This window comes from Staurois parvus, unplaced genomic scaffold, assembly GCF_062004578.1.
Source record: "Staurois parvus isolate SC_StPar_1 unplaced genomic scaffold, SC_StPar_1.0 ptg001162l, whole genome shotgun sequence".
NCBI classification, from domain to species: domain Eukaryota; kingdom Metazoa; phylum Chordata; class Amphibia; order Anura; family Ranidae; genus Staurois; species Staurois parvus.
In genome coordinates, this window is record NW_028318958.1 from 3,188,520 (window position 1) to 3,203,315 (window position 14,796).

Sequence of the window (14,796 nt, forward strand, 5' to 3'; positions counted from 1 at the left end):
TTGCTTCCCTTGTGGCACATAGGGTCATCAGTAGCATCTTGTACTCCTTGGTCATATTCCTCTCCCCCTTCACGGGGACTCCCTGACCTACCAGATCATCTGGATCCAGCTTCAACTGCTTTTGATCTGACAGTTATGGTAACCCTCTGTGCCACAGCAAGATTGATACGTCTCAGAGTGTTTCCACCTGTAATTGGTATAGTGCCTTTTCATGGTATCCCCATCATGGGACATTCAGGTGACCCCTTAAGAGAGACATTTTTGGAGACCATAGTGGGAAACCTTTCCTCAGAGGGCTTAACACTTGTAAGATCCAGCTGGATCTTGTGTGTCATGGATTAGCTTTGGAACCTGCCCATCACCTGTAGATGATGTACACCAGTTTACATCCTCTTTTGGAAGGGTACGCAGAATGTTTGCGGCCTTGTTATTAGGAGTGGCTATCTCTTTTCAATCTACCTCAGCTCATTTCCCGTTGTGTGTTTAGTTCTGTGACAGACCAAGGTGTCTGTCTCTAGAGGCCAGGGGCAGGTTCTGGATTCACATGGATGAATTTACATGGTTGCATAGTTAGTCTGGCTGAAAAAAGACAAAAGTCCATCCAATTTAACCATAAAAAATGTTTGGTTCTGGGGAGTCTTGAGCATTCTAAGCCCCACAACTCTTGAACTCCGGGTTAGGCAGATATATATTTTCAGCAGGGCTTATTTACAGCTTGCCCCAGAGGTACCTTTTGCACAACAGGTAATGCTTCTAGTTTATTCTCCGTTCCATCAGGGTTGTAACTAGTCTCACCAGTTTTTTGGTTTTGCTCTAACCTTCCTGTTCTGCTTACTCTAGTTGGTATGGTTTCCCATGCACTTAAACTCCCTGGCGGTATTCCATAGTGTAGCTCGGGGTAAAGTTTCAGTACCACAAGCGGTAACCCCGAGCTACACTCGGGCTTACCATGCGGCGCTGCTCCAGGATCTGTTCTTCTCTTACCTTGTCCTGCGCTCCCGCGATGTCCCTCCTGCAGTGTCCCCTGTAATGACCTCCGGTGGATGCCGGCATCTGTCTTCCGTCCCCTGGGATGTACGGGGACGGAACGGCGGGAAATTTGAAAATGACAAAAAGTGACATTCACTAAAATCATATAGTAGAACATTACTGCATCAAACCATTTCACATACATCTTGTCCCTAATGCTTTGTCCGGCGCCCTGCCTGCATTTTTATTTTTCTTTCTGCCTGGAAACTGAGAAACGTCCATGGCGTCCAAAAAGCGTACCTTTTAGGTCAAAATCGGTTTTAGATCAGCTAGAGAACAGCGATAGTAAATCAGAACCACTTGCAGAATTGAGTGATAATGATTCGTGGGGAAATTCGTCATCACACTGAAAATGGTTTTGCGACTTTTCTCAGTGATGTGCGAACTTGGCGCTATATTTCAAAATTCAGTGTTTTTGGTTTGATTATATTATTGAACTAAATATATTATTATATTATTTTTTATGATTATTTATTAAATTAATTTATGATTTCGTGTTTCAAATTTTAACATACCCGGGATGTTTACTAGACTCTTGTTCGGACAGATTTCAGTGAGTTATTTCTAAAAATTACTGGCCTACAATAAAAAAAAATACATACCGTATTTTCCGGCGTATAAGACGACTGGGCGTATAAGACGACCCCCTACTTTTCCTGTTTAAAATATAGGGTTTGAGCTATACTCGCCGTATAAGACTACCCCTCTTCCAACGCACACCAAATAAAAATGAAAAAACATCAGATTTGATTTCAATATGGTATGGTATTTCAGTATGGTATTCCAATGATGGGGTGCTATTCATCCCACTGAGACCAATGATGAGGCACTACTCCTCCCACTGACACCAATGATGGGGCACTATTTCATCCACTGACACCAATGATGGAACACTATTCCTCCCACTGACACCAATGATGGTGCCCCATCATTGGTGTCAGTGTGTGAGGAATAGTGTCCCATCATTGGTGTCAGTGGGAAGAATCGTGCCCCATCATTGGTGTCACTGGGAGGAATAGTGCCCCATCATTGGTGTCAGTGGGAGGAATAGCACCCCATCATTGGTGTCAGTGGGAGGAATAGCACCCCATCATTGGTGTCAGTGGGAGGAATAGTGCCCCATCATTGGTATCGGTGGGGAGAATAGTGCCCCATCATTGGTGTCAGTGGGGGAGGAGGAATAGTGCCCCATCATTGGTATCAGTGGGGAGAATAGTGCCCCATTGTTGGTGTCAGTGGGGAGGAGGAATAGTGCCCCATCGTTGGTATCAGTGGGAGGAATAGTGCCCCATCGTTGGTGTCAGTGGGGAGGAGGAATAGTGCCCCATCGTTGGTATCAGTGGGGGAGGAACAGTGCCTCATCGTTGGTGTCAGTGGGGGAGGAACAGTGCCTCATCGTTGGTGTCAGTGGGGGAGGAACAGTGCCTCATCGTTGGTGTCAGTGGGGGAGGAACAGTGCCTCATCGTTGGTGTCAGTGGGGGAGGAACAGTGCCTCATCGTTGGTGTCAGTGGGGGAGGAACAGTGCCTCATCGTTGGTGTCAGTGGGGGAGGAACAGTGCCTCATCGTTGGTGTCAGTGGGGGAGGAACAGTGCCTCATCGTTGGTGTCAGTGGGGGAGGAACAGTGCCTCATCGTTGGTGTCAGTGGGGGAGGAACAGTGCCTCATCGTTGGTGTCAGTGGGGGTGGAACAGTGCCTCATCGTTGGTGTCAGTGGGGGTGGAACAGTGCCTCATCGTTGGTGTCAGTGTGGAGGAGGAATAATGCCCCATCGTTAGTGTCAGTGGGGGAGAGGAGCGGCTGCTCCTTCTTCCAGTGCGGCCGCTCGATTTTCGCGGGGCCGCTCGGCTCCGCCTCCTCGCCGGTGATTGGTCGCCTGTGAGGAGGCGGAGCCGAGCGGCCGCGTGACCATCGAGCGGCCGAACTGAAAGAAGGAGCTGCCGCGCTTCGTGGACCGGATCGTCGTGGGCCTGGAGCCAGGTAAGGTACAGCAGCCCCTCTGTCCACCCCTGTACTTAGTGTCCGCTGGAGGAGGAGGGGGGGCGGCGCCGCGCCTCCCCTCGAAAAAGTGCCGCCCTGACACGGCTCGCACCGGCGTATAAGACGACCCCCGACTTTTCAGAAGATTTTCAGGGGTTGAAAAGTCGTCTTATACGCCGGAAAATACGGTATTTCCATGCAATAAAAGTACCGCTTTGAGCACAGAAATATGGATATAATCAGACCGCTAGGGAGGTTAAAGCTCCAATTGTGCCGACTTTTTAGAATTGAATCATGGTTCTCTGCTGGACAGGCTGTGGTTATAAGCAATTTGGGGTTCTAACATGCAGAGTCTCACCTTTTGTGAAATGGTTGTCTGACAATGTCTCGGGGTGTGGAGTTCCTGTTTCTTGATCCTTTTGGGCTCGTGAAAATAAAGCTTGGGGCCTTCCTTCTCGACTGGCTGGGCTTTTCCTTTAAGGACTTTTCCCAGGTCCCATATCTGGCACCTGTTATTTTTTCAGGGACTCTTTTCCTTCCCTAATATACTTTGCGGGTTGTTTACCCTCCCTTATAGAAATTAGTTGTTATTCCACCTCTTGGTGATTCAGGTTGTCCAGCCTTTGATCGATTTATCGTGTTCTATGTTGAGTAACTCCTGACTGTTCTTGGTCTTGGGCATTAGGTTTATTCTCTTTGCCTGTTAGCTTGTTTCTGGTTGCCCACTCCTCCGTTAGACTGCTTTTTGAATTCCCCTCAGTGTACGGGCAAAAATAGGATTGTTGCACTCACCATAAAATCGTTTTCATGAAATCCATTAAGAGACAAAGATGAATGATATGATCCATTATGTTGATAGGAGAGCGAGTAAAGTGAGAGATGAGCTCACAAGTGTTCTGCTCACTCTTTTTGTTTCACATTGCCAGAATGGGGAGAAGACCTGTAAATGATAGTGGAACTGCAGCAGAAAAATATTAGGTACCCCCCCCCCCCTTAATATATGCTATATGGCAGAGCTGTGCAAATATCAGGATTAGATAGACCTATACGTTTAGATATGCAGTACGCACAGGCCAAGAGATTATAGCAAGAATTTTGTATAGGTAGATCTAAAATATATACTGACATCCATCCAAAATTATTTTCTTTTTTGACCTAACCTTTGATGGTGATTGAGGTTTGTTACTGATTTTGGCTGTTTTGGCCGCCATGTTGTACAAAGTTAGAAAGTTCACAAAGTTCTGTAATGTGAACTTTTTCCTTTTATCTCTGTTTAGGGATTCTTTTAGGTATGTAATGTTCTAGAACATCTTGACAGCTTCTTCTGTGGAGCAGAGTTTGTATTTTACTGTGTCAGGTTTGTTCCTTGGTTTGTTTTTGTTGACGTCATTGCATCAAAAGTTTTACTGAATTCATCCACTTACAAGGTGATGGGACTTGTTCTGGCTGTCACTTTATAATTCATTTAGTATGTGTGAATTGTGCAAGAATGTTCTGATGAACTATTGGAATTTGGAGCCATTCTGTTTATAATTTTTTTTTTTTTTTTTTGTTTTTTTTTCAGGAATCACATTTACATTTTGCATGCTACATGAATACATTTTATGCAGTTTTTCACATGGTTCTAATTTAAAATGCAGATTTATAGAATACCTTTTTTACTTGCATACCTACCAGCTTTTATACCTGTACAATAAACAGTGCAGTGAACACCCTGTTTAATGACTGCTGGGATAAGGTCAATTTATTTTGAGCCTGACCATAAAACCGACCTCACACATCAGCAATTGTGCCTTCGCTTTAATGGCTGGCTATTGGCTGCTGATAAATAAACAGAAGGTCCATGTTTTAAGAACCAGGGAAAGCATTTGTCCTCCTATATTATCTGCAAATATTAAGGCCTCACGGGCCGTATCTTGTTTTAACTTCTGTTAGTCATTTAGAAGACCAGATGTCAAAGTTGGTGCACTACTATGGGTCCTGTATGTGGGCAGTCTTATATGGACTCCAAAATAACATCCACATGAATGGCAAAACCCAAGGTTTCCCAGCAGAGCATTGCCAAAAGCATCTCACTGCCCTGGCCTGCTTGCCTTCTTCCCATAGTGCATCTTGGTGCAATCTCTTCTAGAGGTAAACGACGCACACATACCTGGCCATCCACATAGCATGAAAGAAAATGTGATTCATCAGACCAGTCCTCCTTCTGTTGCTCCGTGGTCCACTTCTGATGCTCACGTGCCTGTTGTAGGTGATTAGTTGTGGCCATGGGTCAGCATTGGCACCCTGATTGGTCTGCGGCTACACAACCTCCTATGCAACAATGTGCATTACGCTTTGTGTTTCGACACCTTTGTATCAGACCGAGCATTGACTTTTTCAGCAATTTGAGCTACAGTAGCTCTTCTATTGGATCAGACTACAAAGACCAGCCTTCCTTCTCCCAATGCATCAGTGAGCCATGGCCACCCATAAACCTGTCTCTGTTTTTGCTGGTTTTCCTTCTTTGGACTACTTTTGGTCAGTGCTGACTGGGAACATCTGAGAGGAGCTGCAGTTTTGGCGTTCTAACCCAGTCATCTAGCCATTACAATTTGGCCCTTGTCAAAGTTGCTCAAATACTTTTGAGTTTCCCCATATTATTTTTTTATTTCAACATACCAATTTCAGAGACAACATTTTTACTTGCAGCCTAATGTATTCCACCCACTTTCAGGTATAATCGCAACAAAATATTTTATATTATTTATTCACATTTTACTAGTTGGTCATAATGTTATGGTTGATGGGTGTTTTAAGGATAAGCAAATACCTTTTTTGTTTTAAAAAGTCTCTTCTGTGTTTCTCACGAATTAAGTGGGGTATTTTTGGTTCCTTTTTAGCCCACCTCATTATAATGGGTGGGCTAAACACTGATGATGACCAACTAGCCTGATACCTTTGTTCACAGTTTGGAATAAATAGTTCTTTTAATATTAGGATGTATCAGTACTATAAACCGACCGTTCCAGATGTACATTTGACCACAGGGGCATAAAGGAATTATTTGCATGGCTTCACCCACTAATTAGCTGATTTTTAGGTGCTGTAGCATAGGGCTTTTGCTTGCTTTAAAGTGGTTGTAAACCCTTATACCCAGTGAAGTGACTGGCCTCTGTTGATGCAGAGATTAAACCAATCCTCCTATTTAAGTTATACCTGTTTATCTGCAGTCTTCTCTTCTCTACATTCCTTTTAAAGTCCAGAATTTTTAAAGCTTGTCTGAGAGTCCAGGAAAAAGTGGGTGGGGAGCTGAAATTGCCCTCAGCAGAGCTCAGTGTGGAGACTCTGAGAGCTGATTGGAGGGAAGAGACACACCCCCTTCATGCAGCACACAGGGACAGAGCTGAGGCTGTCTATCTGCTGGAGATCCCTCCCCTGCCACCATTTTTCTCTTGGTGTCAGGAAAACTTGTCAGATGTTCATGCTGATAGCAGAGGAACAAAGCAGCAGATGTAAATGACACTTAGTGCTCTTAATTGAGGCAAGTATTCACTATACATGCTTTGTTCATATTTCATGTCCGAGGTGTACAGCGACTTTAAGGTTTTGCATTCCCATGAAATTCATGTAAATACAAAATCAGTTGAAGCAGATCAGAACAAGGTCAACTGCAGGTAGGTCAAAGACCTCTTTCAATAAGTTCTTATTTCTGAAGCTTGACCAACTGAGCCCATCAACTCAAGCCCAAAGCCTCTTGACACAGGCTCAAAATTCGGCAGGGACCAGCCGAATTTTGATCCATGTATGGGCACTTTGATTGTACAGAAGTCGGATTATTAGATTACCCCCGCTCGATCAGCACTGTAGGCTAAAGCCTGCAACGCTAAGCAGTGTATTCTGGTAGTGGAGAAGTCTACAATAGCTCATTGGGGAAGATTCTGCTGGTTGAATACGTAGAACTGACTTGTCTATGGGCTGCCTTAAGTAGGCCATATACGAGTCGAAAAATGAAAGTTCTGTCAATCCAAAAAGCAAAAATGGCTAAAACAATTATTTTGGCATATCCAGCATATTGAATCAGACAGTTTTGATTGTGGCACGAAAATCTTGTGTTTTCAGAAGGCACACTAATGATGTGAAAAATGAATGATTTGACAATCAACAGTAATTTTGTTTGTTTTTTTGGATTCCTCTATCACCTCTTTTAGTCTCATCAGAGAGAAAGGTGGGATACAGTCATTGTGCAGCACTTCAGAGCGGGAGGCAGAATTTACAAATGAAAAGAGGAAATATGGCTCGCCCAATATACCTAATATAATTACAATATATACATAGGAAGAATTTTTTTTAAAACCTGAACCATTGATAAGATTTATTTAGAGCTGATCACACTCACATGAATGTAAAGAAAATTAATAGTTTCCCTTTTATTTTAAGTAAAAATTATTTTAATTAACTTTTTTGTTGTTTCCACGTGTAGGTTTTACTTGATCATCTCCTGAAAGAAACCCCGGACTCCCTAAGTGATCCGCAGTATGTGTCTTTCTGGTTTGTTCATTTTATTTTTGTCCTGCTGACTTATTGCAGTTAAATTATATAGTATCAAGATGAGAGCGAGAAAACATTGAAGTGCAATAAAGTGGATTTAAAGTAAAAACTTAAACTGACATGAAGGGTTTTAATGACAGAAAAGACTCTGTTATGTCTCTTCTGTCATAATAGCCTCTCTCTGCCTGTCAGCGGTAATGTACACTGAGCCACAGCTCAGAATACATTTATGCACCGCTCTGTGCCATGATAAAGCGACTCCAGTGTGCATGAAAGGGAGTAACATCATTGCGGCCAAACGGTGCAAACCCAAAAGGAAGACCGGGAGAGGATGAAAGTGCCTGGACCAGCTGGAACACTGACAGCGCAGCGCTGCAGGGATTTGTTTGACAAGTATGTCTGTCTATGTATGCTGTGCAAAGTATTTTAAAAGATGCCTTGTATACCTAACACAGCACTGTTTGTATAGATGTCATTCCTTTTTTTTTATTAATACAAAGTAGAATTTTTTTTTAGTTACTTGTTTGGTCTATGAATTGCATAACAAAAAATAAAATTTTGTGCAAGACAGTATCCTGAATGACCGTTATTGCCAAACCAATAGACCTGCTGTGGTTCATAAGGGGTATATACAGTGGGGATCGAAAGTTTGGGCACCCCAGCTAAAAATTTGTATTAATGTGCATAAAGAAGCCAAGGAAAGATGGAAAAATCTACAAAAGGCATCAAATTACAGTAAGCTTCACTTTTGGAAGATATAAAAACACATTTCTCACAAATATTTATTTAAAAAAACATTGCATTTATTTTTTAATTTATGTAGGGCTAGTACCTGAATTTGTCTACACAGCAGACTCCTGTAATGCCTTGCCTGCAGTGAGGAAGAGGCAGCACTTTTTTCCATTATTGTCTAATCACAAGACTGGAGGTGTTGTCTTGAACAGTGGTACCTTGATCATATGATGGAGCACAATTTAATTATAATAAAATCTAAATTAAATAGCAGATTTTAAACTTTTTTTTACAGGTTAAACTGTTCTCCATATGTATTGTGTGTTTGAATGCTTTTCAGCATGATACAAACCGTTTTTTAAATTATGTATTTCCAATTGGATATTAAATCTTTATGTTCTGCATTTTGTGAAATCGTACTATTGTTTTGCAATTTTTTTTTTCTCCCCTCCCACAGAACAGTCCCACCAGAGGAAAGGGAATCTAAGTACTTCCGAGTTGTCACCTGTTCTTTGCTGGCTCTGAAGCGTCTGCTTTCTATGCTGCCAAGTGGAGAGAGCAGCGTCCTTCAAGAGAGGTTGGCTCACCTTCTGTCACAAAGCAAATTCTGGAAGTACAGCAAGCACCAGTCACCAAATGTAAGACCTTAATGCATGATGTGTTGGGGAGGTGTCTTGTTTTTCCTTCTGCTAGCTGATTCCTACCTATGATTTGTTGCTGTCCAACTCAAGCATCTCCAAAATAAACAAAAAAAAAAGTTTGTGTACACCTTATTGCCTTAGCCAGAAAAAATCTGCTGGCTGGTATAAAGTGTAGTCATTTAGAGGCTGCACATACCTGCACTAGGTCTCACTAACCCCACTTCCAACTGAGTGCGAGTTCTTACAGACTGTCAGTCCCCAGCCAGTCTCCTACAAATTCCCTTTGGTAAGTACAAATTTATGGGGGGGGGGGGGGGGGGAGGCATGTAAGCTTAAATGTTTTAAAGAATAAGTGCACTTTTATAAAAAGTGTGCTTTATTCTTTTTTGCCCCTCTCCTGGGGAACTGGAGAACGACCGATTGCAGGGGAGAGGGACAAAACAAATAAGGGCTCATTGTATGACAGTGTACTAATTCTTTGTTCTGTGTTTTTTTTTTTTTTTTTTTTTTTTTTTTTTTTTTTTTGTTGTCCACGGGGTCGATTCTGTTATGATTAACAGGGGATCAGCTCACAGATTGACTGCTGATCAGAGCATAGCGGGTGAATGACCCATCTGTGTCCGCTAAGTTTCTGCAGAGCATATACAGACAGAGCCTTCTTTGTTCTATGGGTGGCCATGAGTAAACAGATTCCACCTAAATCGAAGCGGACGGGTCCACATCTGTGTGTTTTTGTTTTTTTTTTGTTTTCAGTGGACCAGACCCGGAGGTAGGCAGATGTAAACAGATGCAAGTCCGTTTACATCCGTCCATAGGAATGCATGGACCTTCCAATTTAAGTCTGCCTGAAAAACTTGACAGGTGGACCTGATCGAATCACCTGTATGAAAGGGGCCTCAAAGGGTCCCTGTAGTAATACAATAATATTTGTAAACTCGCAGTTTCATGGATTGAATGAAGATGGGAGACATACATTTTTATTTTTTTTCATTTTTCGCATGCTAAATAAATCATTGGAAAGTTGGCTCTTTAAAAATACCTGCTGTTGCTTCTTTCGATTCAACCATTAAAATTCTTTTGTCAGGCATGGCAGTTCTCATAAATCTGACTGACTGGAATTTTTTTTTAAAGTGAAAATAAAACTGTAAAAAAATAAACGTGTGTACATATTCCTGTATTTTATTTTATTTTTTTTTTCTTTTGTAGATTCGCTCAGCTTTCTTCGAACTAATCTCTGCATTGTGCCAGTACCTCCCTGAACTCTTAAACACAGAGGCTTCCCGAGTGTGTCCGGCTGTTTTGCTCAGTATTGATGACAGTGATGCTGTAGTGTGTCCTGCTCTGTGGGAAGCTGTCTTGTACACTGTAACCACCTTAGAGGTAAACTTCATTTTGTTTTTTGTTTTTTTTTTTTTGTTTTTTTTTTATATACTTGTGGCATGGTATCTATGTTTGCCCCACACATTTGAACCTACTTACTGTTGAAAGACTTGCTACCTCGGCTGGAAGTCTGTACCAAGCATGAACTACTCATACTTTTACTGCTTTCTTTAGTTATGAACTATCCTTCTGCTAGTTTGAGGTCTTGTTCTTGACCTCAAATTGAAAATATTGCTTTCCTCAACCTTTTTCTCAACCTTAAATTGGCTGTAAAGGCTCAGGGTTTTTTTACCTTCATGTAGTCTATGCATGATGGTAAAAAATCTTCATGCAGTAGCACTCCCCCTCCCCTCCCCCAGCCCCCTCAACACTTACCTGAGTTCCATCTCGATCCAGCGATGTGCACGAGAGCCTCGGCTGTCCCGTTTCTCTCCCTCCTCATTGGCTAAGGCGGCAATCAATCATAGCCAGTAAGCCAATAAAGAGAGCGGGGGTGAGGCCGAGCCATGGCTGTGTGAATAGGTGCCCCTATAGTAAGCTGCTTGCTGTGGGGGCACGTAGCAGGAGGGAAGGGCCAGGATCGTCGTCGGGGAGAAGAGGAAGATTGGGGCTGTTCTGTGCAATACCACCACACAGAGCAGGTAAGTATGACATGTTTGGTATTTTAAGCCTCAAGCACACAGGGTGGTTTTTTCTTACTGCTTGTAAACAGCCCTCCATGTTATCCTATGTGTCAATGTGCACATAGACTTTTTAAAAGCTATTAGTGGCAGGTATATTCACAGGCGGAAAAGAAAACACAGCGCTCGTGCGTCCAGGATCAGCAGTTGACAGAAAAAACCGCTTGAAGCGTCTAAATGCGTGTTAACACTAGGTACATTAATTCATTTCAATGACCAGAATAAATTATTATTCTGGTCAATGAAATTAACGCCCAAGTGCTTGACACCTGTAAACACGCCTAAACGCTCAGATGTTTTTTCTTGACAAAACGCTGCTGCCAACAGGAGAATCCTTTTTAAAACAGCCTGTGTGCATGAGGCCTTAAAAAAAAAATATGCCTTCACAATCACTTTGCTGTATTTAAAGGTTGCACATCTTTCCTGAGGACTGTACATATTGGGTAAATGAAGTTTCTTCTGATATCTTTAATTACTCAAACCTTTCCTCATTTGTTGCCCATCTCTGGACTATTTATTTATTTATTTTTTTCATTTTATGTGTTTTGTTTTTCATGTTTGTATCCAATTAGGTAAGGTTTACTTGGCTTCCAATAATGCAGAAAAAACTAAATTGGCAGATGAGACCGCTTATCAAAATAAAGAAGCAAAAAAGAGGCCTGGGAGGAGTTGGACCTAAGCCTGATTTTCCCAAGAAAAAAAAAAATCAAGATTATACAATTTAGTTCAGCAGCTTGAATCTCTGGATCTACTGTTCATTTAAAGTGGAATTCAAGCCTACCACTAACTATTTCTCAAAATATTCTCTCCACCCTTATCCTACCCTGTGTTAAAAGATCTGTATATTTACCTTTTCTTCAAGTCCCCTCTGGTCTTGTGATCCTGCAGCTCTGGCAGACCTGTGCCATGAAGTGCTTGACAATGGTTGATAATTCCAGGAACCGTGACATCACTCATAGGCTCCCATAGTGCCAGCCTTTGTTGGGGCTCGCTCTTCTCTTTTGCAGCAGCTGCTCATTGACATAGGAGGGCCGGACCTTCAGGATCACATGACCAGTGCGTAGCAGACCGAAATGTGAGCATAAAGATTTTTCTTACTTGGGGTATGTAGGAGGAGGGGGCAGGGAACATTTTTAAGACTAGTTAGTGTTTAGCTTAATTTAAAGTGCATATAAAGTTGTGTATTAAATGTAAATATCTCCAAAGTGAGGGGAAATGCCATTCTCATCACTCAGACAGGTGTTCCCATTGGAAGATTCCCTCTCTGTTCCTGTATTGGGGACAACAGGAAAATTTTAGATTTCCATGATGAGACTGAATCTCCCAGACAACAGTAAAAAATGTACACACATTCTCCTCCCTTCCCCATAATCCAAAACTAAAGTGAGAAGATTTGCCTTTTAGGTAAACTTTAACAGATGGTTTTGGTGAAGGGGCATATAAGATGTATTAATGACTAAACGTCCTCCTTGTAAGCCTTCATTCAGTCCTATGGCTTTCTTACATTGTGTTGAGATGTGTCCTAGGCTGAAATATTATTGGCTGTTTATCTGGCACAGTAGTTAAGTAGGTGGTACTGTTACTATGTATTAACCCCTTTAGTGACCGATGGTAAAACAAATGTTAATGCCTGAACACAATTTTGCAACTTTGATGTGCTTTAGTAAAACTGTATATATTATAACTACAACTACTGACCCAAAATACTATTTTAGTAGTAAATTTTTTTTGCACGTTTTTTAGCTGTATATTTTTTGCTATTACCATCTTGCCACCAAAGAACAACCTAAAATAAATTTTCCTGCTGCTGACGATCTCAGAGATACCACTTATGTGTATGTTATTTGTTGTTTGTACCTGTAGTAGGGACCAGAAACAAAAGTGTATAGTTTTGATTTTTTTATCCTACCTAAAACACACTGACACTAACTGACAATGATACGAATTTACATTTTTTAATGTAAATTTAAATCCTACCCAAAATATACTAACCCTGACCTTGACTAATACTAACCCTGACACTGACCTAGATCAACCCTTGATCTAGCTATTTTTTTCTTTATTTTTAATGTTTAAATTTATTTATTTACACAATTTTGTTTGTTTTCATCTTTCTCTCCTGCAAGAAGAGAAAGATACAATGTATCTTTCACTCCTTTCAAAAGAAAAAGAAAACACATGGGCAAGCTGCACAGTGACTGATCACTGCAATAGCCAATCAGAAGCTATCACAGCAATCAGGTGATCGGGAACCGGGAGTCCCAGGTCCCTATCATTAATACGAGTCACAGGGCTCTCGGTGAGAGCCCAGTCTTTGTGCTGGTAGCGTGCTGTGCCATGCGCTCCCATCCCAAAGAGGTATGCATACATGCAGCCTCACAAATAAAGACCCACTTCCATGAGGCCACATTTCTGTGTACTGTTGGCGGGAAGGGGATAATGATATTTCGGTTCCATTCCCAGGAGGACTTAGAATGTAAGCTCCTCAGGGGCAGGGAATCATGTAAATGCACTTTTGTGCAGTGTAAAGTGCTATGGAGTGGGTGACAACATTGTAAACCATATGAGAATGTGACCGTGTTTGACATGAGAATGGGGACAGTAAACAATTATTAATAGGGTGACAAATGTTTTGATGTGAGAGGTTCTCATCAAGTGACTCTTTTCTCCTAGAAATGCTGGGATTATGTAAGTGCAAAGAAAGGCGTTCTACCCAAGTTATGGACAGTCCTCAGAGAGGGAGGCAGAGGCTTGGCGACCATTATCTTCCCCAATGTTTTGCCTTTCATCAGCAAAGTCCCCTGTGACATAACGAGCCCTAGGCTGGATTTTTACAATACTTTGTTTGAGTCTTTAATCCAAGGGTAAGTATATTCCGGCCTCCTATAGTGTCTATCAAAACTAACATGTCCATAAACAGCAGAACTTTTGACTGTTTTTAAGTAACCTTTATGAATTGTTAATATTAAATAGACCATGTTGTCAGATTTAAAAAATGAAAGTAAATGCACAGAATATTTAAGGATTTTAAATGTTTGCTTGAAGCATTTCCTTTCCCTAAAGTGGTCTATTCACTTCGGGCTTACTAGAAAATGAGACTAGTCCAGGAAGAGACAATTCTCTGGTACAGTGCTCTTCCTCTTTGCACATCTTTTCTTTTGGGAGTGTCTAATTACTGGCCCAGCTTCGCTGTCCCTCCCTTCACTTCTCTACATAACAAAGAGGACTACTATAGGATGTCACAAGTCAGTGGGAATGCAAAAAACAAAATGCTTGACGTGGGTCAAACGTACCTCCTCAATGAATTCTGAATGATCTTTTAAGGTGATGTCAGACTGATGCCATTGACACAAGTCCAGATCCTATTGACTAAGGCCTTTAGTGTATTTTTTTTTTTTTTTCTAATGTAAGCAGTGTAAGTACCTGGCATCAATCTCTTGCCATGTCTGTACAGCAAAGCTCAAATTGGAAGAGGTAGAAGTGGCACAAGGAACCAATCAGTGGTTCTGCAGGAACAAGAGGAATAGGAGAGAGCAGAGTGGTAAAGAGGAACTTATTGGTCTGCTGCTTCTCCTATCACCTTCCAGTTGCAGGCTGGCGGAGGGACAAGACCTTTTAACGTTACTTAATTGCAGCAAAAAAAATATCATGTCGGGTCTGTGCTGTGAAAGAGCTGTGTAAATCTCAGGACTGGTTGGACAGCAATACACTTTTATATGTGTTTCATCAATGTATTTGGCGATTTGCCTGGAGTTTAGATTTAAAGTGATATTAAAGGTTCCTATTTTTTCCCTAAAAAAAGAAGTTTATGCTTACCTGCTTTG

At 41.7% G+C, this 14,796-nt stretch overlaps 1 protein-coding gene across 3 annotated transcripts in view; it reads left to right on the forward strand.

Moving 5' to 3' along the window:
* Nucleotides 1-14,796, forward strand: part of LTN1 (listerin E3 ubiquitin protein ligase 1) — a 158,332-nt gene that overhangs the window by 21,602 nt on the left and 121,934 nt on the right. For all 3 annotated transcript variants that reach the window (XM_089659523.1, XM_089659525.1, XM_089659524.1), the window contains exons 5-8: nt 7,472-7,524; nt 8,729-8,909; nt 10,119-10,292; nt 13,646-13,836. In XM_089659523.1, coding sequence (XP_089515649.1) covers nt 7,472-7,524; nt 8,729-8,909; nt 10,119-10,292; nt 13,646-13,836 — 599 coding nt within the window. The remainder of the gene's footprint in view (nt 1-7,471; nt 7,525-8,728; nt 8,910-10,118; nt 10,293-13,645; nt 13,837-14,796) is intronic.